Genomic DNA, 27,064 nt, shown 5'->3' with positions numbered 1-27,064 from the left:
CACAAACAGCAGCTGAAGGGGCGGTGTTTCCTAATACACCTGCTGGACTATAACCTGGGGCTGGATGGGAGATTTCAGGCCAAGACTGGCTCCAGCACATCATGGGGCAGACAGGAGGCAAGGCGGATGTGACGTCATACACACGACTCTGGAGAACTACATCTCCCGGCAGGCCACGGGGCGGCAGGCTGACGTCACCGGATATGACAATCTGGAGATTGGCCGTTACCTCGCGGGAGCCTGGTTTTTCAGTAAAAAGTCAGAGCTCTTCACTAAAACTAAAACAAATATTAAATTAAATTGTGCCGCAAACCCCACTCCCGTCCCTCACGGAGAGGCGAACATCGGCGGCGGTTACTGCAAACAGCGTCCGGTAGACACGGAAGTGACGGCAAGGTGTAGTCCAAGGCGAACTACAGCTCCCAGAAGGCATGGGGTGAAGGGATTTCCGGTCCGGAAGCGGAAGTGGCGGTGAGACAGCAGCAGCAGCAGCAATGGAGGAGCTGGGGGTGATGGTGGAGAAGCTACAGGTTAGTGATAATTATCACCAAACCCTCACAGGCACCCAGGGGGTCATCTCAGGGTCAATGTGTGACCAATACCCCATCACACACACCCCCCAGAGAGGGGGTCATCTCAGGGTCAATGTGTGACCAATACCCCATCACACACACCCCCCAGAGAGGGGGTCATCTCAGGGTCAATGTGTGACCACTACCCCATCACACACACCCCCCAGAGAGGGGGTCATCTCAGGGTCAATGTGTGACCAATACCCCATCACACACACCCCCCAGAGAGGGGGTCATCTCAGGGTCAATGTGTGACCAATACCCCATCACACACACCCCCCAGAGAGGGGGTCATCTCAGGGTCAATGTGTGACCAATACCCCATCAAACACACCCCCCAGAGAGGGGGTCATCTCAGGGTCAATGTGTGACCAATACCCCATCAAACACACCCCCCAGAGAGGGGGTCATCTCAGGGTCAATGTGTGACCAATACCCCATCACACACACCCCCCAGAGAGGGGGTCATCTCAGGGTCAATGTGTGACCAATACCCCATCACACACACCCCCCAGAGAGGGGGTCATCTCAGGGTCAATGTGTGACCAATACCCCATCACACACACCCCCCAGAGAGGGGGTCATCTCAGGGTCAATGTGTGACCAATACCCCATCAAACACACCCCCCAGAGAGGGGGTCATCTCAGGGTCAATGTGTGACCAATACCCCATCACACACACCCCCCAGAGAGAGAGAGCGGGTTATATCGGGGTTAATGTATCATCAATGTCCCCATCAAATAGACCCCAGAGAGAGAGAGAGGGTTATATCAGGGTTAATGTATCATCAATGTCCCCATCAAATAGACCCCAGAGAGAGAGAGGGGGTTATATCAGGGTTAATGTATCATCAATGTCCCCATCAAATAGACCCCAGAGAGAGAGAGAGGGTTATATCGGGGTTAATGTATCATCAATATCCCCATCAAATAGACCCCAGAGAGAGAGCGGGTTATATCAGGGTTAATGTATCATCAATATCCCCATCAAATAGACCCCAGAGAGAGAGCGGGTTATATCGGGGTTAATGTATCATCAATATCCCGATCAAATAGACCCCAGAGAGAGAGAGGGGGTTATATCAGGGTTAATGTATCATTAATATCCCCGTCAAATAGACCCCACAGAGAGAGAGAGAGAGGGTTATATCAGGGTTAATGTATCATCAATGTCCCCATCAAATAGACCCCAGAGAGAGAGAGAGGGTTATATCGGGGTTAATGTATCATCAATATCCCCATCAAATAGACCCCAGAGAGAGAGCGGGTTATATCAGGGTTAATGTATCATCAATATCCCCATCAAATAGACCCCAGAGAGAGAGCGGGTTATATCGGGGTTAATGTATCATCAATATCCCGATCAAATAGACCCCAGAGAGAGAGAGGGGGTTATATCAGGGTTAATGTATCATTAATATCCCCGTCAAATAGACCCCACAGAGAGAGAGAGAGAGGGTTATATCAGGGTTAATGTATCATCAATATCCCTATCAAATAGACCCCAGAGAGAGAGAGAGAGTGAGGGTTATATCAGGGTTAATGTATCATCAATACCCCCATCTAATAACCCTCTCTCTCTCTGGGGTCTATTTGACGGGGATATTGATGATACATTGACCCTGATATAACCCTCTCTCTCTCTGGGGTCTATTTGATGGGGATATTGATGATACATTAACCCTGATATAACTCTCTATCTCTGGGGTCTATTTCATGGGGATATTGATGATACATTAACCCCGACATAACCCTCTCTCTCTCTGGGGACTATGTCGGGGTTAATGTGTCATCAATATCCCCATCAAATCGACCCCAGAGAGAGAGAGAGAGAGCGTTCTATCAGGGTCAATGTATCATCAATATCCCCATCAAATTGACCCCAGAGAGAGAGAGAGGGTTATATCAGGGTTAATGTATCATCAATACCCCCATCAAATAGTCCCCAGAGAGAGAGAGAGAGGGTTATATCGGGGTTCATGTATCATCAATATCCCCATGAAATAGACCCCAGAGATAGAGAGTTATATCAGCGTTAATGTATCATCAATATCCCCATCAAATACACCCCAGAGAGAGAGAGAGGGTTACATCAGGGTCAATGTATCATCAATATCCCCATCAAATAGTCCCCAGAGAGAGAGAGAGAGAGAGAGGGTTATATCCGGGTTAATGTATCATCAATATCCCCATCAAATAGTCCCCAGTGAGAGAGAGGGTTATATCAGGGTTAATGTATCATCAATATCCCCTATATCAGGGTTAATGTATCATCAATATCCCCATCAAATAGACCCCACAGAGAGAGAGAGAGAGAGAGGGTTATATCAGGGTTAATGTATCATCAATATCCCCATCAAATACACCCCAGAGAGAGAGAGAGAGAGAGGGTTATATCAGGGTTAGTGTATCATCAATATCCCCATCAAATAGACCCCAGTGAGAGAGAGAGAGGGTTATATCGGGGTTAATGTATCATCAATATCCCCATGAAATAGACCCCAGAGAGAGAGAGGGTTATATCAAGGTTAATGTATCATCAATATCCCCATCAAATAGACCCCACAGAGAGAGAGAGTGAGGGTTATATCAGGGTTAATGTATCATCAATATCCCCATCAAATAGATCCCAAAGAGAGAGAGAGGGTTATATCAGGGTTAATGTATCATCAATATCCCGATCAAATAGTCCACAGAGAGAGAGGGTTATATCAGGGTTAATGTATCATCAATACCCCCATCAAATAGTCCCCAGAGAGAGATAGGGTTATATCGGGGTTAATGTATCATCAATATCCCCATGAAATAGACCCCAGAGAGAGAGAGGGTTATATCCGGGTTAATGTATCATCAATATCCCCATCAAATAGACCCCAGAGAGAGAGAGAGAGCGTTATATCAGGGTTAATGTATCATCAATATCCCCATCAAATAGACCCCCGAGCGAGAGAGGGGGTTATATCAGGGTTAATGTATCATCACTATCCCCATCACATAGACCCCAGAGAGAGAGAGAGAGAGCGTTATATCAGGGTTAATGTGTCATCAATACCCCCATCAAATAGACCCCAGAGAGAGAGAGAGGGTTATATCAGGGTTAATGTATCATCAATATCCCCATCAAATAGACCCCAGAGAGAGAGCGGGTTATATCAGGGTTAATGTATAATCAATATCCCCATCAAATACACCCCAGAGAGAGAGAGAGAGGGGGTTATATCAGGGTCAATGTATCATCAATATCCCCATCAAATAGACCCCAGAGAGAGAGCGGGAGAGGGTTATATCGGGGTTAATGTATCATCAATATCCCGATCAAATAGACCCTAGAGAGAGAGAGGGGGTTATATCAGGGTTAATGTATCATCAATATCCCCATCAAATAGACCCCACAGAGAGAGAGAGGGTTATATCAGGGTTAATGTATCATTAATATCCCCGTCAAATAGACCCCACAGAGAGAGAGAGAGGGTTATATCAGGGTTAATGTATCGTCAATATCCCCATCAAATAGACCCCACAGAGAGAGTGAGTGAGGGTTATATCAGGGTTAATGTATCATCAATATCCCCATCAAATAGACCCCAGAGAGAGAGAGAGAGAGTGAGGGTTATATCAGGGTTAATGTATCATCAATACCCCCATCAAATAACCCTCTCTCTCTCTGGGGACTATGTCGGGGTTAATGTATCATCAATATCCCCATCAAATACACCCCAGAGAGAGAGAGGGTTATATCAGGGTCAATGTATCATCAATATCCCCATCAAATAGTCCCCAGAGAGAGAGCGTTATATCAGGGTTAATGTGTCATCAATATCCCCATCAAATAGACCCCAGAGAGAGAGAGGGTTATATCAGGGTTAATGTATCATCAATATCCCCATCAAATACACCCCAGAAAGAGAGAGAGAGAGAGAGAGAGAGCGTTCTATCAGGGTCAATGTATCATCAATATCCCCACCAAATTGACCCCAGAGAGAGAGAGAGAGGGTTATATCAGGGTTAATGTATCATCAATACCCCCATCAAATAGTCCCCAGAGAGAGAGAGAGAGGGTTATATCGGGGTTCATGTATCATCAATATCCCCATGAAATAGACCCCAGAGATAGAGAGTTACATCAGGGTCAATGTATCATCAATATCCCCATGAAATAGACCCCAGAGATAGAGAGTTACATCAGGGTCAATGTATCATCAATATCCCCATCAAATAGTCCCCAGAGAGAGAGAGAGAGAGAGAGAGAGGGTTACATCCGGGTTAATGTATCATCAATATCCCCATCAAATAGTCCCCAGAGTGAGAGAGGGTTATATCAGGGTCAATGTATCATCAATATCCCCATCAAATAGTCCCCAGAGAGAGAGCGTTATATCAGGGTTAATGTGTCATCAATATCCCCATCAAATAGACCCCAGAGAGAGAGAGGGTTATATCAGGGTTAATGTATCATCAATATCCCCATCAAATACACCCCAGAAAGAGAGAGAGAGAGAGAGAGCGTTATATCAGGGTGAATGTATCATCAATATCCCCATCAAATAAACCCCAGAGAGAGAGGGTTATATCAGGGTTAATGTATCATCAATATCCCCATCAAATAGTCCCCAGAGAGAGAGAGGGGGTTATATCAGGGTTAATGTATCATCAATATCCCCATCAAATAGACCCCACAGAGAGAGAGAGAGAGAGGGTTATGTCAGGGTTAATGTATCATCAATATCCCCATCAAATTGACCCCAGAGAGAGAGAGAGAGTGGGTTATATCAGGGTTAGTGTATCATCAATATCCCCATCAAATAGACCCCAGAGAGAGAGAGAGGGTTATATCTGGGTTAATGTATCATCAATATCCCCATCAAATAGACCCCAGAGAGAGAGAGAGTTATATCGGGGTTAATGTATCATCAATATCCGCATCAAATCGTCCCCAGAGAGAGAGGGTTATATCAGGGTCAATGTATCATCAATATCCCCATCAAATAGACCCCAGAGAGAGAGAGAGAGAGAGGGGGTTATATCGGGGTTAATGTATCATCAATTTCCCCATCAAATAGACCCCAGAGAGAGAGGGTTATATCAGGGTTAATGTATCATCAATATCCCCATCAAATAGACCCCAGAGAGAGAGAGGGTTATATCAGGGTTAATGTATCATCAATATCCCCATCAAATAGACCCAGAGAGAGAGAGGGTTATATCAGGGTTAATGTATCATCAATATCCCCATCAAATAGTCCCCAGAGAGAGAGGGTTATATCAGGGTTAATGTATCATCAATATCCCCATCAAGTAGACCCCAGAGAGAGAGAGAGAGAGAGTTATATCAGGGTTAATGTATCATCAATATCCCCATCAAATACACCCTAGAGAGAGAGAGAGGGTTATATCAGGGTCAATGTATCATCAATAAACCCCATCAAATAGACCCCACAGAGAGAGAGAGAGGGTTATATGAGGGTTAATGTATCATCTATAGACCCCCGAGCGAGAGAGGGGGTTATATCAGGGTTAATGTATCATCAATGTCCCCAGAGAGAGAGGGTTATATCAGGGTTAATGTATCATGAATATCCCCATCAAATAGACCCCAGAGTGAGAGGGGGTTATATCAGGGTCAATGTATCATCAATATCCCCATCAAATAGACCCCAGAGAGAGAGAGAGAGAGAGAGAGAGAGAGGGTTATATCAGGGTTAATGTATCATCAATATCCCCATCAAATACACCCCAGAGAGAGAGAGGGTTATATCAGGGTCAATGTATCATCAATATCCCCATCAAATAGACCCCAGAGAGAGAGAGAGGGGGTTATATCAGGGTTAATGTATCATCAATATCCCCATCAAATACACCCGAGAGAGAGAGGGTTATATCAGGTTCAATGTATCATCAATATCCCCATCAAATAGACCCCACAGAGAGAGAGAGAGAGGGTTATATGAGGGTTAATGTATCATCTATAGACCCCCGAGCGAGAGAGGGGGTTATATCAGGGTTAATGTATCATCAATGTCCCCAGAGAGAGAGGGTTATATCAGGGTTAATGTATCATCAATATCCCCATCAAATACACCCCAGAAAGAGAGAGAGAGAGAGAGAGCGTTCTATCAGGGTCAATGTATCATCAATATCCCCATCAAATTGACCCCAGAGAGAGAGAGAGGGTTATATCAGGGTTAATGTATCATCAATATCCCCATCAAATAGACCCCACAGAGAGAGAGAGAGAGGGTTATATCAGGGTTAATGTATCATCACTATCCCCATCAAATAGACCCCAGAGAGAGAGAGAGAGAGAGCGTTATATCAGGGTTAATGTGTCATCAATACCCCCATCAAATAGACCCCAGAGAGAGAGAGAGGGTTATATCAGGGTTAATGTATCATCAATATCCCCATCAAATAGACCCCACAGAGAGAGAGAGAGAGGGTTATATCAGGGTTAATGTATCATTAATATCCCCGTCAAATAGACCCCACAGAGAGAGAGAGAGGGTTATATCAGGGTTAATGTATCATCAATATCCCCATCAAATAGACCCCACAGAGAGAGTGAGTGAGGGTTATATCAGGGTTAATGTATCATCAATATCCCCATCAAATAGACCCCAGAGAGAGAGAGAGTGAGGGTTATATCAGGGTTAATGTATCATCAATACCCCCATCAAATAACCCTCTCTCTCTCTGGGGTCTATTTGACGAGGATATTGATGATACATTGACCCTGATATAACCCCCTCTCTCTCTGGGGTGTATTTGATGGGGATATTGATGATACATTAACCCTGATATAACTCTCTATCTCTGGGGTCTATTTCATGGGGATATTGATGATACATTAACCCCGACATAGTCCCCAGAGAGAGAGAGGGTTATATCAGGGTTAATGTGTCATCAATATCCCCATCAAATAGACCCCAGAGAGAGAGAGAGACGGTTATATCAGGGTTAATGTATCATCAATATCCCCATCAAATAGACCCCAGAGAGAGAGAGGGTTATATCAGGGTTAATATATCATCAATATCCCCATCAAATAGACCCCAGAGAGAGAGAGGGTTTTATCAGGGTTAAAGTATCATCAATATCCCCATCAAGTAGACCCCAGAGAGAGAGAGAGGGTTATATCAGGGTTAATGTATCATCAATATCCCCATCAAATATAACCCTCTCTCTCTCTCTGGGGTCTATTTGATGGGGATATTGATGATACATTAACCCTGATATAACCCTCTCTCTTTTTCTCTGGGGTCTACTTGATGGGGATATTGATGATACTTTAACCCTGATAAAACCCTCTCTCTCTCTGGGGTCTATTTGATGGGGATATTGATGATATATTAACCCTGATATAACCCTCTCTCTCTCTCTGGGGTCTATTTGATGGGGATATTGATGATACATTAACCCTGATATAACCCCCTATCTCTCTCTGGGGTTTATTTGATGGGGATATTGATGATACATAAACCCTGATATAGGGGATATTGATGATACCTTAACCCTGATATAACCCTCTATCTCTCTCTGGGGTCTATCAGGGTTAATGTATCATCAATATCCCCATCAAATATAACCCTCTCTCTCTCTCTCTCTGTGGGGTCTATTTGATGGGGATATTGATGATACATTAACCCTGATAGACCCCAGAGAGAGAGAGAGGGTTATATCAGGGTTAATGTATCATCAATATCCCCATCAAATAGACCCCAGAGAGAGAGAGGGTTTTATCAGGGTTAAAGTATCATCAATATCCCCATCAAGTAGACCCCAGAGAGAGAGAGAGAGAGGGTTATATCAGGGTTAATGTATCATCAATATCCCCATCAAATCGACCCCAGAGAGAGAGAGAGGGTTATATCAGGGTTAATGTATCATCAATATCCCCATCAAATTGACCCCAGAGAGAGAGAGAGGGTTATATCAGGGTTAATGTATCATCAATACCCTCATCAAATAGACCCCAGAGAGAGAGAGGGTTATATCGGAGTTAATGTATCATCAATATCCCCATCAAATACACCCCAGAAAGAGAGATAGAGAGGGGGTTATATCAGGGTCAATGTATCATCAATATCCCCATCAAATTGACCCCAGAGAGAGAGAGGGTTCTATCAGGGTTAATGTATCATCAATATCCCCATCAAATACACCCCAGAGAGAGAGAGGGTTATATCAGGGTTAATGTATCATCAATATCCCCATCAAATAGACCCCACAGAGAGAGAGAGAGGGTTATATCAGGGTTAATGTATCATCTATAGACCCCCGAGCGAGGGAGGGGGTTATATCAGGGTTAATGTATCATCAATGTCCCCAGAGAGAGAGGGTTATATCAGGGTTAATGTATCATCAATATCCCCATCAAATAGACCCCAGAGAGTGAGAGGGGGTTATATCAGGGTTAATGTATCATCAATATCCCCATCAAATACACCCCAGAGAGAGAGAGGGTTATATCAGGGTCAATGTATCATCAATATCCTCGTCAAATAGACCCCAGAGAGAGAGAGGGTTATTTGATGGGGGTATTGATGATACATTAACCCTGATATAACCCTCACTCTCTCTCTCTCTGGGGTCTATTTGATGGGGATATTGATGATACATTAACCCTGATATAACCCTCTCTCTCTCTCTCTCTCTGTGGGGTCTATTTGATGGGGATATTGATGATACATTAACCCTGATATAACCCCCTCTCTCTCTCTGGGGTCTATTTGATCGGGATATTGATGATACATTAACCCCGATATAACCCCCCCTCTCTCTCTCTCTGGGGTCTATTTGATGGGGGTATTGATGATACATTAACCCTGATATAACGCTCTCTCTCTCTCTCTCTCTGGGGACTATTTGATGGGGATATTGATGATACATTAACCCTGATATAACCCTATCATCAATATCCCCATCAAATAGTCCCCAGAGAGAGAGAGCGTTATATCAGGGTTAATGTATCATCAATATCCCCATCAAATAGTCCCCAGAGAGAGAGGGTTATATCAGGGTTAATGTATCATCAATATCCCCATCAAATACACCCCAGCGAGAGAGAGAGGGTTATATCAGGGTTAATGTATCATCAATATCCCCATCAAATAGACCCCAGAGAGAGAGGGTTATGTCTGAGATACCCAAGCTATAACATGCTGTGACCGGCTGGTTGTGTTCTGGGATGGCTTGTCGAGTGAGTGAGGTGGTTGTGGGGGGAGATATTGCTGGGGGGTTTGAGGCAGACCGGTCATGGAGGGGGAGACTGGTCGAGGGGGTAAGGCGAGGTGACGGTATCGTTCCACCTTGTCTCTGTTGCTCCCTGTGTGAATGACCTCCGACCCCTCCTGTCCCTGAGCTGTGACCTTTGGCCTGTCTGTTTCCAGGATGACGTTCCCACCCTGATGTGTTCCCGGCCTCACACCGGCCTCTCCTTCCTTGCCCCTGAGCCGGAGGATCTGGAAGATCTGTACACACGTTACAAGGTGAGTGAGCTCGTATTCAGAGAGACCACCGAAGGGCCTCGGCTGATGATGGTTTCCCATTGGATGGGAGGGAATGCGACTCTCACTTTGTACACAGCCTGCTCCCACGAACAGCAGCACGAGGGTGACCCATCCGCACTGCCTGGTGGGATGGACGCTGCCTGGTGGGATGGACGCTGCCTGGTGGGATGGACGCTGCCTGGTGGGATGGGTTGGGCGCTGCCTGGTGGGTTGGGCGCTGCCTGGTGGGTTGGGCGCTGCCTGCTGGGTTGGGCGCTGCCTGGTGGGATGGACACTGCCCCATGGGTCCGTTGTGTCTGTTTAGTTTTGCTCTTGTTAATTATGGAGCAAATATCCCCCTCGGTCCCTCTGGGACAGCCCGCCCTCCTCTCCGTCCAAATGGGGGGCATGGCATCTTACACCCACTCCCCCTCCAATACCCCATCGAAACAACTCTCTGTCTGACAGTGCCCACTCCCTCAGCACTGACCCTCCGACAGTGCCCACTCCCTCAGCACTGACCCTCCGACAGTGCGGCACTCCCTCAGCACTGACCCTCCGACAGTGCCCACTCCCCCAGTACTGACCCTCTGACAGTGCCCACTCCCTCAGCACTGACCCTCTGACAGTGCGGCACTCCCTCAGCGCTGACCCTCCGACAGTGCCCATTCCCTCAGCGCTGACCCTCCGACTGTGCCCACTCCCTCAGTGCTGACCCTCTGACAGTGCCCACTCCCTCAGCATTGACCCTCTGACAGTGCCCTCTCCCTCAGCATTGACCCTCCGACAGTGCTCACTCCCTCAGCGCTGACCCTCCGACAGTGCCCTCTCCCTCAGCGCTGACCCCCCGACAGTGCGGCGCTGACCCCCCGACAGTGCGGCGCTGACCCCCCGACAGTGCGGCGCTGACCCCCCGACAGTGCGGCGCTGACCCCCCGACAGTGCGGCACTCCCTCAGCACTGACCCTCCGACAGTGCGGCACTCCCTCAGCACTGACCCCCCCGACAGTGCGGCGCTGACCCCCCCGACAGTGCGGCGCTGACCCCCCCGACAGTGCGGCGCTGACCCCCCGACAGTGCGGCGCTGACCCCCCGACAGTGCGGCGCTGACCCCCCGACAGTGCGGCGCTGACCCCCCGACAGTGCGGCGCTGACCCCCCGACAGTGCGGCACTCCTCAGCACTGACCCTCCGACAGTGCGGCACTCCCTCAGCACTGACCCCCCCGACAGTGCGGCGCTGACCCCCCCGACAGTGCGGCACTCCCTCGGCGCTGACCCTCCGACAGTGCGGCACTCCCTCGGCGCTGACCCCCCCGACAGTGCGGCGCTGACCCCCCCGACAGTGCGGCACTCCCTCGGCGCTGACTCCCCCGACAGTGCGGCGCTGACCCCCCCGACAGTGCGGCACTCCCTCGGCGCTGACCCCCCCGACAGTGCGGCACTCCCTCGGCGCTGACCCCCCCCGACAGTGCGGCGCTGACCCCCCCCGACAGTGCGGCGCTGACCCTGGGTGTGGTTTCTTTGCAGAAGCTGCAGCAGGAGCTGGAGTTCCTGGAGGTACAGGAGGAGTACATCAAGGACGAGCAGAAGAACCTGAAGAAGGAGTTCCTGCACGCCCAGGAGGAGGTCAAACGTATCCAGAGTATCCCCCTGGTCATCGGACAGTTCCTGGAGGCTGTCGATCAGAACACTGCCATTGTGGGCTCCACCACTGGTAATCAGGACCGTCACCGCGAGCGAGGGAGGGAGGACTGGCAGGTTATCTCCCGCTGCCTGTCCCCCTTCGCGTGCTGGCATCCCTGTGTCCCACTCCGACAGGAATGGGGTAGGCTGTGCCTCCCCCAGCCGCCGGCTTCTCTCCCACCTCCCTGGCCGCTGAGCCACAGCATCTCCGCCTGCTCTCGGGATTGTCCGGAACAGATCCCAGAGCTTCCCCTCCACCATTCAGCCCATTGTCCCTATCCATTCCCATTCCATCCCCCAGTGCCCAGTCTGTCTCTCCTTAAGGAAGGAGGGACATTGTGCTCCAGCGTCTCTCTCCCCAATCCCCCTCCTCCCAGACAGTTGGGGCTTGGCATTCCCACGTTAATCCCCCCATTCCCACACAGTAATGGTTATTCCCCTTCCCGATCCCTGCCACTGTGTGCGCTGCCTGGGATCCATGGGCTGGGTCTCCCAGATCCCTCTGCTCCTGTCGCGGACTGTGTCTCCATCTCAATTCTCAGTCGCCTTTTGCCCCCTCCTGGTTCTACGTCCTGCTCCATGAGCTGAGGTTTTGCCCTGAATCTCGTCCCCCCGCTCTGTATTCCTGCCTCCCCCTCCCCCCCCCCCCCCCGTCCTGTTTATCTGTGTCCCAGCGTCCCTCCAGCCCTGACCATCCTTACACCCATCTCCCCGATCGGGGCGCCTGGTTCCCCGGGAGAGGAGCCGTCTCTCGTGATCTTGTGCTGGTTACAGCCAGTGAGTTGATCCGGACACTAACCCTCTGTGTTTGTCTCTCTGTCCCCTCCCCAGGCTCCAATTACTACGTGCGGATTTTGAGCACCATCGACCGGGAGTTGCTAAAGCCGAACGCGTCGGTAGCTCTGCACAAACACAGCAACGCCCTGGTCGATGTGCTGCCCCCAGAGGCAGACAGCAGTATCATGATGCTGACCTCAGGTAGCTGCTCCCACTGGCTTCACATCAGGGACACAGCGAGGGGGTTTGGGAGGGGAGGGAGAGACATGGGATAGAGCGGGAGAGTGTGGGGCAGAGAGGGGAGCGTGGGGGAGAGAGGGGAGCGTGGGGGAGAGGGGGAGAGAGGGAGAGCGGACAGAGCGAGTGAGGGAGAGACGGGGGACAGAGCGAGTGTGTGTGTAGGGGGAGAGTGAGGGAGAGACGGGGGACTGAGCGAGTGTGCGTAGGGGGAGAGTGAGGGAGAGACGGGGACAGAGCGTGTGTGTGTGTGTGTAGGGGGAGACGAGGGTCTGTCTGACTCCCGCTGGGATGGTGGGGGAACGGGGGTGGGATTTGTTTATTGTCGTAGTGATGGGTTGTTGTTGTAGTCTGGGAGGCGGCGCCTGCAATGGGGTCGTTCGCACAGGAGCTTCCAAAGGGTGGGGTGGGGTGGGGGGGTCTATATGGGGAAATACTGGGAGGGGGGTAGGAACATTAGCGGGGCTGGGGGGAGGGGGAGGATTGAACTGGAGTGGGCTATCAGCGGGTGGATGGGCAGAGTGGTCTCCGTGCTGAGGGCCGGGTGGAGATTCTGGGTGACCCCTGGGTTTTCCCGCTGACAGACCAGAAGCCGGACGTGCTGTACTCCGATATCGGAGGGATGGACATTCAGAAGCAGGAGGTCCGGGAGGCGGTGGAACTGCCCCTCACCCACTTCGAGCTCTACAAGCAGGTCAGTTCCCCCCCCAGACCCCCACCCACCCCCTCCCCCACCACCACCCCCCAACTCACGGTCAGTCCCCCCCAGACCCCCACCCCCATCCCCCAACACACGGTCAGTCCCCTCCCAGACACCCCACCCCACCCCCCAACACACGGTCAGTCCCCCTCCAGACCCCCACCCCACCCCCCCCAACTCATTCCCCCCCAGACCCCCCAACTCACGGTCAGTCCCCCCAGACCCCCACCCAACCCCTCCCCCACCCCCACCCCCAAACTCAGGGTCTGTCCCCCCCAGACTCCCACCCACCCCCTCCCCCACCCCACCCCTCAACTCGTGGTCAGTCCCCTCGGACCCTCCCCCCCCCCCTTGGTCAGTCCCCTCAGACCCTCCCCCCCTCGGACCCTCCCCCCCCCCCCCCCTTCGTGGTCAGTCCTGGGGCAGTCCTCCCTTTCCCCCCCCCCCCCCCCCTCGCGGTCAGTCCCCTCAGACCCTCCCCCCCTCGCGGTCAGTCCCCTCGGACCCTCCCCCCCCCCCCCCCCCCCCCGTGGTCAGTCCTGGGGCGGTCCTCCCTCCCCCCCCCCCCCTCGCGGTCAGTCCCCTCAGACCCTCCCCCCCCTCGCGGTCAGTCCCTTCGGACCACTCCCCCTCACGGTCAGTCCCTTCAGACCCCCCCCCTCGCGGTCAGTCCCCTCAGACCCACCCCCCCCTTGCGGTCAGTCCCCTCGGACCCTCCCTCCCCCCTCGTGGTCAGTCCTGGGGCAGTCCTCCCTCCCCCCCCTCTTTTCCCCCCCCCCCCCTCGCGGTCAGTCCCCTCAGACCCTCCCCCCCTCGCGGTCAGTCCCCTCAGACCCTCCCCCCCCTCGCGGTCAGTCCCCTCAGACCCTCCCCCTCGCGGTCAGTCCCCTCGGACCCCTCTCCCTCGCGGTCAGTCCCCTCGGACCCCTCTCCCTCGCGGTCAGTCCCCTCGGACCCCTCTCCCTCGCGGTCAGTCCCCTCGGACCCCTCTCCCTCGCGGTCAGTCCCCTCGGACCCCTCTCCCTCGCGGTCAGTCCCCTCGGACCCCTCTCCCTCGCGGTCAGTCCCCTCGGACCCCTCTCCCTCGCGGTCAGTCCCCTCGGACCCCTCTCCCTCGCGGTCAGTCCCCTCGGACCCCTCTCCCTCGCGGTCAGTCCCCTCGGACCCCTCTCCCTCGCGGTCAGTCCCCTCGGACCCCTCTCCCTCGCGGTCAGTCCCCTCGGACCCCTCTCCCTCGCGGTCAGTCCCCTCGGACCCCTCTCCCTCGCGGTCAGTCCCCTCGGACCCCTCTCCCTCGCGGTCAGTCCCCTCGGACCCCTCTCCCTCGCGGTCAGTCCCCTCGGACCCCTCTCCCTCGCGGTCAGTCCCCTCGGACCCCTCTCCCTCGCGGTCAGTCCCCTCGGACCCCTCTCCCTCGCGGTCAGTCCCCTCGGACCCCTCTCCCTCGCGGTCAGTCCCCTCGGACCCCTCTCCCTCGCGGTCAGTCCCCTCGGACCCCTCTCCCTCGCGGTCAGTCCCCTCGGACCCCTCTCCCTCGCGGTCAGTCCCCTCGGACCCCTCCCTCTCGCGGTCAGTCCCCTCCCCCCTCGCGGTCAGTCCCCTCAGACCCTCCCCCTCGCGGTCAGTCCTGTGTTAAACCATGTTCCTTTGTTTCCCCCCTGTCCCCAGATTGGGATTGACCCCCCTCGCGGGGTGCTGATGTACGGCCCCCCGGGCTGCGGGAAGACGATGCTTGCCAAAGCTGTTGCTCATCACACGACAGGTAACTCCGCACCCAGCCCCCACCTTCCCCCCCCCACACACTGCCCACCCCCTCAGACCCATTCGCAGCCTGGCTCTCGCACCGGGGGGGGGGGGGCGATCGTGCCTGACCAACTCGATTGTGTTTTCCCATGTGCTGGTGTGTCGATGAGGGTGACGCTGTGGGGTGTCCACTGTCTGGATTTAGGAACGCTCTCGCCACTGTCCCACGGGACAGACCGGTCACAAATCGAAGAGCCCGTGGGGTCCCAGGCTGTTTTATTTGGTCATTACCGTCTCGTGTCCCTGAGGAGAGAGGAACCTCAATTATCGGTTATCCAAATTTCAGATTATCTCGCAAGGTCTTAATTATTGGCTAAACGGTGTTATCCGGGCAAAATAATGCCAGCCTGTGTTGTTGGGATAATCGAGGTTCCTCTGTGCGGTGGGCAGGGCTGTTTTGCGAGCAGTGTGGGCAAATTGGAGCAAACGAGAGCATAAAAATTTCAGGGTGCTTCAGCCGGGTGAGGGACACAGGGTCATGAAGTTGGAGAGAATCTGTTCAACGGGCTGGTCACAGCAGGGAAGACGCTATCCTTGAGCCCTTTGTGCTCTGCCTGACGGAAGAGATTGTAACCGGGAACGGTGGGCTCTTTGGTGACGTTCAGCGGGAAGTGCAGCCGGAGTCGGTGGCTGGGAGGTCAGTTCCCATGATGGTCCGGCCTGTGCACACCACCTCCTGCTGTCTCTCACCGTCCCTGGGCTGAGCGGTGGCCGGACCAGGCTGCGATGTTCCCCCCCCCCACGGGGTAAACGCTCATAATTGTGCGTCTGGGGAAGTTGGTGAGGGTCCTCAGGGCCGAATATCCCGGGCTGCGTGAGGAACAGCAGGCAGTTTGAGGACAGCTCCTTCCTCGTGCTCAGCCGTTTTGTACAGACCTCTCATCGACCAAAGCCTGGACCTTGTCTATCCCTGTGCTCTGTTACCCTGAGGTACTGACTGTCAGCATGCAAACCAACACATGACAGCAATAATTTAACTCAAATTTGGCAAATCCAATCCCAAATGGGCAGGAGGAACAGGATGAGGGTCAAAGGGTGTTTTCTAACTGGAATCCTGTATCCAATGGTGTAACATTTTGGAATATCAGGGCAGGACTTATCCACTTAATGGTAAGGTCCTGGGGAGTGTTGCTGAACAAAGAGACCTTGGAGAGCAGGTTCATAGCTCCTTGAAAGTGGAGTCGCAGGTAGATAGGATAGTGAAGGCAGCGTTTGGTATGCTTTCCTTTATTGGTCAGAGTATTGAGTACAGGAGTTGGGAGGGTCATGTTGTGGCTGTACAGGACATTGGTTAGGCCACTGTTGGAATATTGGGTGCAATCCTGGTCCCCCGGCTACAGGAAGGATGTTGTGAAACTTGAAAGGGTTCAGAAAAGGTTTACAAGGATGTTGCCAGGGTGGGAGGGTCTGAGCTACAGGGAGAGGCTGAACAGGCTGGGGCTGTTTTCCCTGGAGCGTCGGAGGCTGAGGGGTGACCTTATAGAGGTTTATAAAATCATGAGGGGCATGGATAGGATAAATAGACAAGGTCTTTTCCCCCTGGGGTGGGGGAGTCCAGAACTAGAGGGGCATAGGTTTAGGGTGAGAGGGGAAAGGGACCTAAGGGGCAACTTTTTCCCCCAGAGGGTGGTACGTGTATGGGATGAGCTGCCAGAGGAAGTGGTGGGGGCTGGTACAATGACAGCATTTAAGAGGCATCTGGATTGGGACATGAATAGGAAGGGTTTGGAGGGATATGGGCCGGGTGCTGGCTAATGGGATGAGATTACATTAGGATATCTGGGTCAGCATGGACGGGTTGGGCCGAAGGGTCTGTTTCTGTGACTCGAGAACGTGAGGTTCAGTGCTGGGTCCCTCCCAGTTTGTTGTGGGTTGTGAATGGTCTGGGTGTGAACTCAGGGACGGTGGGCGATGGTACTCCATTGCTGGGTGGGACATAGCAAGGAGGGAGGCCTTCGATTACAGGATGAGATAGAAGGGCTGGTCAGATGGGCTGAACGGTGGCAAATGCCATTTCATCCTGGCTCAAGGAGGGGCTGAATGGCCGCCTGTCCCAGTGTAACAGGCTGGAGGAGGGGGAGGGGCTGAATGGCCTGGTGTTGCTGTGGTGCTGATCCCGGTGGTGTTTTCCCAGCTGCCTTTATCCGTGTGGTGGGTTCGGAGTTTGTCCAGAAGTACCTGGGGGAGGGGCCGCGGATGGTGCGGGATGTTTTCCGGCTGGCCAAGGAGAACGCTCCCGCCATCATCTTCATCGACGAGATCGACGCCATCGCAACCAAACGCTTCGACGCCCAGACAGGAGGTACACCCCTCCCCCTCCCCTACATCCCACCCCCACCCCCTACACCCCACCCCCACCCCCTACATCCCACCCCCCTCCCCTACATCCCACCCCCCTCCCCTACATCCCACCCCCACCCCCTACACCCCACCCCCACCCCCTACACCCCACCCCCCTCCCCTACATCCCACCCCCACCCCCTACATCCCACCCCCACCCCCTACATCCCACCCCCACCCCCTACACCCCACCCCACCCCCTACACCCCACCCCCACCCCCTACATCCCACCCCCACCCCCTACACCCCACCCCCATCCCCTACATCCCACCCCCACCCCCTACACCCCCTACACTCCCTCCCCCTACACTCCCTCCCCCTACACCCCCTCCCCCTCCCCTACACCCCCACCCCCTACACCCCCCCATCCCCAACACCCCACCCGCCTCCCCTACCCCCCCTACATCCCCACCCCCTACACCCCCCATCCCCAACACCCCACCCCCATCCCCTACACCCCCTACACCTCCCCTCCCCTACACCCCACTCCCCTCCCCCACCCCCTACACCCCCACCCCCTACAACCCCCCACCCCCCACCCCCTACACCCCCACCCCCTACACCCCCACCCCCTACACCCCCCATCCCCAACCCCCCACCCCCCTCCCCTACACCCCCTACACCCCCACCCCCTACACTTCCCCATCCCCTACACCCCACTCCCTCCCCCTACACCCCCTCCCCTACACCCCCCCCCCCTACACCCCCTCCCCTACACCCCCACCCCCGACACCCCACCCCCTCCCCTACACCTTTACACCCCACCCCCCCCCCCTACGCCCCCTCCCCCGTCCCCTACGCCCCCTCCCCCGTCCCCTACGCCCCCTCCCCATCTCTGTAACCGCCTCCAGCCCCTACACCCCCTCCCTGCTCGCCCCCCTCCCCCTCCCTGTCGCCCCCCTCCCCCTCCCTGCTTCCTGTTGTGGGTGCCTGTACTCAGCTGCTTTGTTGTGTTTTTACCCCCCCCCCCCCCCCGACAGCGGACCGGGAGGTGCAGAGAATCCTGCTGGAGCTCCTCAACCAGATGGACGGCTTTGACCAGAACGTCAATGTTAAGGTGAGACCCTGACCAGGATCTGGGGGTTTCACTTCAACCCCCCCTCCCTCTCTCCCCCCTCCCTCTCTCCCCGCCTCACTGACCAGAAACCCACCAGGACCCACCACCTCACCCCAGCGGCTCCAAGAGCAGGTCAGAGGCTGGGAATCCTGCAGCGAGTGACTCCCCTCCTGACTCCCCCCAAAGCCTGTCCCCCCCATCGACAAGGCCCAAGGCAGGAGGGGGGAGGGAATACTCCCCACTTGCCCCTGGGTGGGGGCAGCTCCAACAACACTCGAGAAGCTCCACACCATCCAGGGACACAGCGGCCCCCGGCCCCACACCCACAACCATCCCCTCCCTCCCTCCCCCCCCCCCCCCCAAGTAACAGCAGTGTACCCTCCCTCCCCCCTCCCCCCCCTCAGTAACAGCAGTGTGTACCATCCCCTCCCTCCCCCCACCCCACCCTCAGTAACAGCAGTGTGTACCATCCCCTCCCCCCCCCTCAGTAACAGCAGTGTGTACCCCCACCCCCCCTCAGTAACAGCAGTGCTGTACCAGCTGCAAGACCCACTGCAGAAACTCACCAAAGACCCTCAGGCAGCACCTTCCAAACCCACGGCCACTTCCATCTGGAAGGACAAGGGGCAGCAGGTACATGGGGACCCCACCCCCCTGCAAGTTCCCCTCCGAGCCCCTCCCCATCCCAACTTGGAAATCTCTCGGCCGTTCCCTCCTGGGTCAGAATCCTGGGATTCCCTCCCTCAGGGACATTGTGGGGCTACCCTACAGCACATGGACTGCAGAGGGTCAGGGAGGCAGCTCACCCCCACCTTCCCAAGGGGGGGGGCAACTAGGGACGGGGGCAGTAAATGCTTCACCTGAGAGTGAATACAAAACCCCCTGTAGGTTGGAGCATCGTTGGTGAGGATATTTAAGTCCCTGATGATCAAATCTCCCAGTATTTGAAATGGTTCCTCCCCTCTCTGTATCTGGGAGATCTATTGCCTTCAGGGTGTTGAGTTTATACAATCTCCAGCAGATCCCGGGCTGACATATCCAATCCTGTATTTCGTGACCGGACAGTGCCGTTCGGGAACAGACTGAGGCACTGATACCCCACAAGGAGAGGGAGCTGAGGGGTGACTATATCGAGGGGTTTACAATTCTGAAAGGGGGTTCACTCGGAGAGATGTTTCCACTTGTGAGAGGGTGGGTGAGACTGCAATCTGAGGGGTGTTTGAGGAGAGGAGTGTGATGGACCAGGCCGGACCCACTCAAAACCTCTCGGGGAAGTAGCCCAGCCCCTAACGTTGCCAGTTGTTTTAAGCAGGTGTGAAGCGGATATTCCAGGAGCAATGCAGCTGGTTAATACCGCAAACAGCAAAACCCACAGTGCCCACTCCCTCAGCACTGACCCTCCGACAGTGCCCACTCCCTCAGCACTGACCCTCCGACAGTGCCCACTCCCTCAGCACTGACCCTCCGACAGTGCCCACTCCCTCAGCACTGACCCTCCGACAGTGCGGCACTCCCTCAGCACTGACCCTCCGACAGTGCGGCACTCCCTCGGCACTGACCCTCCGACAGTGCGGCACTCCCTCGGCACTGACCCTCCGACAGTGCGGCACTCCCTCGGCACTGACCCTCCGACAGTGCGGCACTCCCTCGGCACTGACCCTCCGACAGTGCCCGCTCCCTGGGCACTGCTCCTGCTGTTTTGACCGTTCTAACCTGTCTCTCTCCCTCCCCCCACCTGCAGGTGATCATGGCGACGAACCGCGCTGACACGCTGGACCCTGCCCTCCTTCGCCCCGGCCGTCTGGATCGCAAGATCGAGTTCCCCCTCCCCGATCGTCGTCAGAAACGCCTGATCTTTACCACCATCACAGGCAAGATGAACCTGTCCGAGGAGGTGGACCTGGAGGACTGTATCCTTCACCGGTGTGGGGCAGGAGGCCAGAGGGAGCTGGCTGGAGTTGGGGTCTAACCAGTCAGCTCCTCCCATGGCCGGGCACCGCTGTGCCCTCTGCCCCCTGACTCTGCTGGTCCCCTCTGACCCTTGCCCCCAAGACAGCCTGGCATCAGCCCCTCGCGGGGTCCCTGTCGCTCCACCCTCGCGGGGTCCCTGTCGCTCCCCCCCCCCCCCCCTCGCGGGGTCCCTGTCGCCCCCCCCCCCCCCCCCGCGGGGTCCCTGTCGCTCCCCCCCCCCCCTCGCGGGGTCCCTGTCGCTCCCCCCCCCTCGCGGGGTCCCTGTCGCTCCCCCCCCCCCCCCCCCCGCGGGGTCCCTGTCGCTTCCCCCCCCCCCTCGCGGGGTCCCTGTCGCTCCCCCCCCCCCCGCGGGGTCCCTGTCGCTCCCCCCCCCCCCCTCGCGGGGTCCCTGTCGCTCCCCCCCCCCCCCCTCGCGGGGTCCCTGTCGCTCCCCCCCCCCCCCCCCCCCCCCCGCGGGGTCCCTGTCGCTCCCCCCCCCCCCCCCCCCCCCTCGCGGGGTCCCTGTCGCTCCCCCCCCCCCCCCTTCGCGGGGTCCCTGTCGCTCCCCCCCCCCCCCTCGCGGGGTCCCTGTCGCTCCCCCCCCCTCGCGGGGTCCCTGTCGCTCCCCCCCCTCGCGGGGTCCCTGTCGCTCCCCCCCCTCGCGGGGTCCCTGTCGCTCCCCCCCCCCATTACCCGGGAGATTGACCGCCCGCTCCTTCGTGCATTCCACATCAGGACGGGGGGGGGGAGGGGTTGCCTCCTGACCCTAATTACCCCCCCCCCCCCCGAGCCCAGCCCCCCACCCCCCACCCCCCAGAGGCAGCTTTGGGACGGTAGTTTGAGTCTCTCGGGTAGGTGTGGAGTCACTGACCGGATCGGGACGGTAACGGACCTTCCCTGAAGGACAGTGGTGACCTCACCCCCTCCCCACTCCCACCCACTGACTCCCACCCGCTGACCCCACCCCCACCCCTCATCTCCCACCCGCTGACCCCACCCCCACCCCCTCCTCTCCCACTCGCTGACCCCACCCCCACCCCCTCCTCTCCCACCTGCTGACCCCACCCCCACCCTCCCCCTCCCACTCGCTGACCCCACCCCCACCCCTCCTCTCCCACTCGCTGACCCCACCCCCACCCCCTCCTCTCCCACCCGCTGACCCCACCCCCACCCTCCCCCTCCCACTCGCTGACCCCACCCTCCCCCCTCCCATCCACTGACCCCACCCCCACCCTCCTCTCCCGCCCGCTGACCCCCTCCCCTCCCTTCCCGCCCGCTGACCCCACCCCCACCCCCTCCCCTCCCACCCGCTGACCCCACCCCCTCCCCTCCCACCCGCTGACCCCACCCCCTCCCCTCCCAACCGCTGACCCTGTCAATGAGCGTTTCCCAGTCACTGTCCCTGGGACCAGCTTCCACATCCACGTCGATCTGTCTGCTTTAGTTTCCCGGCCATTGGGGGAGGGGTGGAATTTGAACCGGCAATTCCCCCTCCCCGGAATGTTTACCCGGATGATCCTTGAAGCCCTGCGGCTGTTGGCAATCCGAAAGCGACTGACCCTCAACTGATCCGGCCTGTCTCTCTCACGCACTATCTTACTCTCTCTCTCTCTGTCTCTGATCTCTCGTGCTCTCTGTGTGTATCTCTCGGCTCTCGGCGCGCTCTCTTTCTCTCTCTCTCTCTCGCGTGCACTCTCTGTGTGTGTATCTATCTGTCTGTCTGTCTCTCTCTCTTTCTCTCTCTTGCCCGCGCTCTCTGTGTGTGTATCTCTCTCTTTCTCTCTCTCTCTCTCTCTCTCTCGCTCGCTCTCACATGCACGCGCTCTGACAGCTTGGTTTACAGCTTCCCTGAGGGTGCCTGAACGACGAAGCCTTTGGCCTGAGTTGGTTCCGGCTCTGCCTCCCCCTCCTCCTGGGATTGTCCCCCGGCGGGGCCCGGGATTGTCCCCCGGCGGGGCCCGGGATTGTCCCCCGGCGGGGCCCGGGATTGTCCCCCGGCGGGGCCCGGGATTGTTCCCCACTGGGACCGTCGTGTCCTTGACCGCGATTTGCAGACATTGCAAGACCAGACAAGATCTCCGGCGCTGACATCAACTCCATCTGCCAGGAGGTGAGTGTGTGCTCCCAGATTTCGGAACGCTGACTCTTTCCCGGAGCCAAGTCCCCCCCACCCTCAGTCGTTCAATTGACTGCCAGCTCTGAGCACCCCGTTCCGAATCTCCGGGTCCCTTCCCGCTCCGGGAAGGCGTACGGGAGCGGGCAGGGATTTCCCGGGACATTCCCGGGGTCGAGGGGCTTCCACACACCTTTGTGGGCGGGTGTGGGGGAGACCAGAAAGGGCTGGTCCCGTTCCTTCTCTGAGCAGGGACGTTTCAGGGGAGGGGAGGGGATCTGAATCCGAATCCCCTCGGGGTGGGTGGGGGGGGGGGGGTGTGGTGGACACACTCTCTCCACGGCCTGGAGGGTTAGTCACCCGGGGGTCACTGGTCAGGGAAGGATTTGGAGAGCGGGCAAGGAAGTGGCAGATGGAGTACAATGTGGGAAAGTGTGAGGTTCTGCACTTTGGGAGGAAGGATAGAGGCAGGGACTGTCTTCGAAATGGGGAGAAAATTCAGAAGTCTGAAATGCCGAGACTTGGGAGTTTTAGTCCGGGATTCTCTCAGGGTCCACTTGCAGGTGGAGTCAACAGGGAACTGCAATCATCTCGGGAAGACTTGAATATAAAAGCATGGACATACTTCTGAGGCTCTATAAGGCTCTGGTCAGACCACATTTGGCATATTGTGTAGTGTTGGGCCCCATATCTCAGGGAGGATGTACTGGCCCTGGAGCATCTTCAGTGTAGGTGCATGAGAATGGTCCCAGGAATGAAAAATTTAACATGTGAGGAATGTGGAGGACTCTGGGTCTATACTCAGTGGAGTTTAGATGGATGAGGGGTCATCTAATAGAAACTTACAGAATACTGAATGGCCTGGATTGTGTGGGTGTTGGGAAGATGTTTGCATTGGTAGGGGAGACTAAGACCTGAGGGCACCGCCTTCGGGTAAAGGGAAGACCCATTAGAATGGAGATAAGGAGAAAATTCCTCGGCCAGAGAGAGGTGAATCTGTGAAATTCACTCCCACCGAGGGCTGTGGGGGGGCCGGGTCACTGGGTACAGTTAACACGGGGATAGGCAGGCTCTTGGTGGGCAAGGGGGGGGTCAAGGGTTATCAGGGGAATGGGATTGAGAGACTTGTCAGGGAGACAGATGCTGGAGATCAGTGTCTAGATTAGAGAGAGGTGCTGGAAAAGCGCAGCAGGTCAGGCAGCGTCCGAGGGGCAGGAGAGTCGACGTTACAGGCCGGAGCCCTTCACCGGGAATGAGAGACGGACCAGCCATGATTCAATGGTGGAACAGACCCACCGGGGGCAGAATGGTCTCGTTTCTGCTCCTGTCTCTTTTGGAGGCGAGACCCAGAAGAGGAAACCGTGTTTGTTTGACATCGGCGAGTTGTTGTTGTAATGTGGAAAGCGCCAGTTGAGAGAGAGAGAGATGGTTCCACGGGAACTCGCACCAGTATCTCCCTTCACCACCGTGGCCCCTCCCAGGTAAAGCAGCAACCTAACCTGCATTTCCCACCATCCAGTCACCCACATTCACTGCTCTCACCCTGGGCCCCTCTGCACTGAGGGGTGGGGGGCTGGGGGGCCACTCCCTGCCACATTAACCCCCCCACCCTGTTCCCCAGGCCAATGACTCTGCCTCGGGCCTGCTGCAGTGTTCCAGTGTAGCTCAGCGTGCGCTGGAAGAACGACACCTCATGTTCCATTTGGGGACCCTGCCTTTGGGACTCTATATCGAGTACAATAATTTTGGGGCCTGACCCCCCCCCCTCTCCATGTTCTACCCCCCTGTACCCCACCCACCAGGCCTTGTTATCCCACAGCCTGCCATTACACACGCTCTATGGTTAGCCATTGACAGTCTCCATTAACAACTGTTCACCCTCCCAGCCTGATCATTACCCCCTCCCTCCCCCTGGCGTTCTCCGGCAGACGGATAAGCCAGGGCATCGAGAAAACTCTGCCCCCCACGCGGTGTGCAGCTCAGTCCTCCTTTACCTGAGGCAGGGTAGTTTATGGAGAATGAGGCAGTGAAGGTGGGAGGGAGTGGTTGGGGATGTGCCGAGATTGTCAGGGACACAGCAGCCTCAGGACAGGGAATGTGTTTTCCCTTTACTCAGTTCCGGGAGGAGGACGTTGCTGGAAAGGCAGCATTTATTATCGCCTCCCTCATCATCCCCGAGGGCAGTCAGCAATCAGTCATGTTGCTGAGAGTCTGGAGTCACGTGTAGGCCCAGCCCAGGGAAGGCTCACCATTCCCTTCCCTCAGGGACACTCCAACCATGGATTCGCAGTCAGCATTAGACACTTAATTTCCAGATCGTAATTAAATTCACTCTCCACCACCGAGCTGCAGTGGGATTTGAACCCGGGTCCCCCAGAGCGTTCCCTGGGGAAACAGGCCCGCGATGGTCCCACCAGGCCCGCGATGGTCCCACCAGGCCCGCGATGGTCCCACCAGGCCCGCGATGGTCCCACCAGGCCCGCGATGGTCCCACCGGGCCATCGCCACCACCTTGTTACAGGGGGCTGCGATCGGGGGCCCGGGTGGAAAGATATAAAAGGGACCTTAGGGGCAACGTTTTCCCCCACAAGGAGAGAGGCCTGACTGACATTTCGACAGCGTTAGGGACCCCACAGACAGGGAGAGGAGGTGGGTGTTCCCCCCCTCCCCCCACCCTCGGGGTGGGGGTGGTGTGGGCGAGAGGAGGCCCAGAGCCAGGGGGTGACAGTGTCAGGACTCGGGGTCAACCGTTGGGGGCTGGGATGAGGAGGAATGTCCTTCCTCAGAGAGTGGGAATGCCGAGGGATTCTCCCATCACATCCAGGCTGAATGTTTCCGAGATGGTGGGGGGGGGGGGCTGGGAGCTGAGATCTTGGGGATACAGCAACGTGGGGGCGAGGAAACGGATCGCACCCCCATCTCCCCCACCCCCTCCCGGCAGGCTGGGATGAGGAGGGGGAGAGAGTCACCGCTTCAGGGGTTTGGGGGGGAGCGGGTGTGTGGGGTCGACTGAGTCGAGGGAGGGGATCTGCCCTGAGGGGGCAGGGGGGGTGAAACTTGTTCAGAATTGCCCATTCCCCCCCCGCCCGGTGGGTGCTCCCAGACTGACGGGGTATCCTGGTTCGGGTGGGGGTTGGGGTGGGGGACATTCACGATGGGGTTTGTGTGTTGGCAGAGGGGAGGGTGGGAGTGTCGAAGGATAGTGGGTGGGGCGGGGGGAGAATGAGAGGGGGATGGGGGAGGTGTCGGACAAACAGCCGCGAGAGGACGGTGCAGACTGGATGGGCCGAGTGGCCTGGTGTTCCCCTCTCTGTGTCAGGAGTGAGTCTAATCCCTGTCTCTGTGTCAGGAGTGAGTCTAATCCCTGTCTCTCTGTGTCAGGAGTGAGTCTAATCCCTGTCTCTCTGTGTCAGGAGTGAGTCTAATCCCTGTCTCTCTCTGTCCCCCCACCTCTCTCTCTGTGTCAGGAGTGAGTCTAATCCCTGTCTCTCTGTTCCCCCCCCCCCACTCTGTGTCAGGAGTGAGTCTAATCCCTGTCTCTCTCTGTCCCCCCCCCCTCTCTCTCTGTGTCAGGAGTGAGTCTAATCCCTGTCTCTCTGTTCCCCCCCCCCCACTCTGTGTCAGGAGTGAGTCTAATCCCTGTCTCTCTCTGTCCCCCCCCCCTCTCTCTCTGTGTCAGGAGTGAGTCTAATCCCTGTCTCTCTGTGTCAGGAGTGAGTCTAATCCCTGTCTCTCTCTGTCAGGAGTGAGTCTAATCCCTGTCTCTCTGTGTCAGGAGTGAGTCTAATCCCTGTCTCTGTCCCCCCCCCCCCCCCCCCAGGCTGGAATGTTGGCTGTCCGAGAGAACCGTTACATTGTCTTGGCCAAAGACTTTGAGAAAGCGTACAAGACCGTCATCAAGAGGGACGAGCAAGAGCACGAATTCTACAAGTGAGGAGCCGGTGGGGGGGGTGGGGGCGCTCTGCCTGACTGGGTGTGTACACCCCCTATCCCCCTCCCATTCCCTCCCCTCTCCCACCCCAGGTCAAAGCAGCAGCGTCACTCCCCGAGAAGCTGGGAATCTTTTCTAGACTACGTTCCTGAATTTTGTGCATCTTCCTAATTTAACAAATAAAATAAAATAACCAGCGAAATAAAGTGTGTTGTTTGATGGGAACGGGAAAAACGGGAGGGTTGGGGTCTCTTCAGCTGAGGGGACTGAGTCTCGAGGGGAGGGCATGGCAGGGGAGGGGAGGGGGCTGAAAACATAACTGGAGATTGTGACTCTCTTCTGGGGTGAAATGGAGTTTATTGTTTGCTGTTATTCCCACCGTGATTCTGTCTGGGTGGGGGGGTGTGGGTGGGGG

The 27,064-nt window shown here is 56.1% G+C and overlaps 1 protein-coding gene across 1 annotated transcript; it reads left to right on the top strand.

The window, feature by feature from the left end:
- Window positions 1-421: 421 nt before the first annotated feature.
- psmc4 (proteasome 26S subunit, ATPase 4) lies at window positions 422-26,855 on the top strand. The gene is made up of 11 exons (XM_060852538.1): window positions 422-530; window positions 9,959-10,057; window positions 11,586-11,772; window positions 12,573-12,719; window positions 13,340-13,449; window positions 15,124-15,217; window positions 17,393-17,560; window positions 18,579-18,655; window positions 20,397-20,565; window positions 22,660-22,715; window positions 26,539-26,855. The coding sequence occupies exons 1-11, from the start codon at window positions 495-497 to the stop codon at window positions 26,650-26,652; spliced, it is 1,257 nt and encodes a 418-aa protein (XP_060708521.1). The 5' UTR covers window positions 422-494; the 3' UTR covers window positions 26,653-26,855.
- Window positions 26,856-27,064: the final 209 nt, after the last annotated feature.

Source organism: Hemiscyllium ocellatum, chromosome 38 (assembly GCF_020745735.1).
Source record: "Hemiscyllium ocellatum isolate sHemOce1 chromosome 38, sHemOce1.pat.X.cur, whole genome shotgun sequence".
Classification (NCBI taxonomy): domain Eukaryota; kingdom Metazoa; phylum Chordata; class Chondrichthyes; order Orectolobiformes; family Hemiscylliidae; genus Hemiscyllium; species Hemiscyllium ocellatum.
The sequence above is the reverse complement of the archived record's forward strand: the minus strand, read 5'-3'. Positions and strand labels throughout refer to the sequence as shown.

Bases quoted from the DNA above. Each gene is read 5' to 3' on its own strand.
- psmc4 (XM_060852538.1), top strand. From the start codon at position 495: ATGGAGGAGCTGGGGGTGATGGTGGAGAAGCTACAG. The intron at 11,773-12,572 runs GTAATCAGGACC...TCCCCTCCCCAG, and splicing joins CATTGTGGGCTCCACCACTG to GCTCCAATTACTACGTGCGG. The intron at 15,218-17,392 runs GTAACTCCGCAC...GTGTTTTCCCAG, and splicing joins TGTTGCTCATCACACGACAG to CTGCCTTTATCCGTGTGGTG.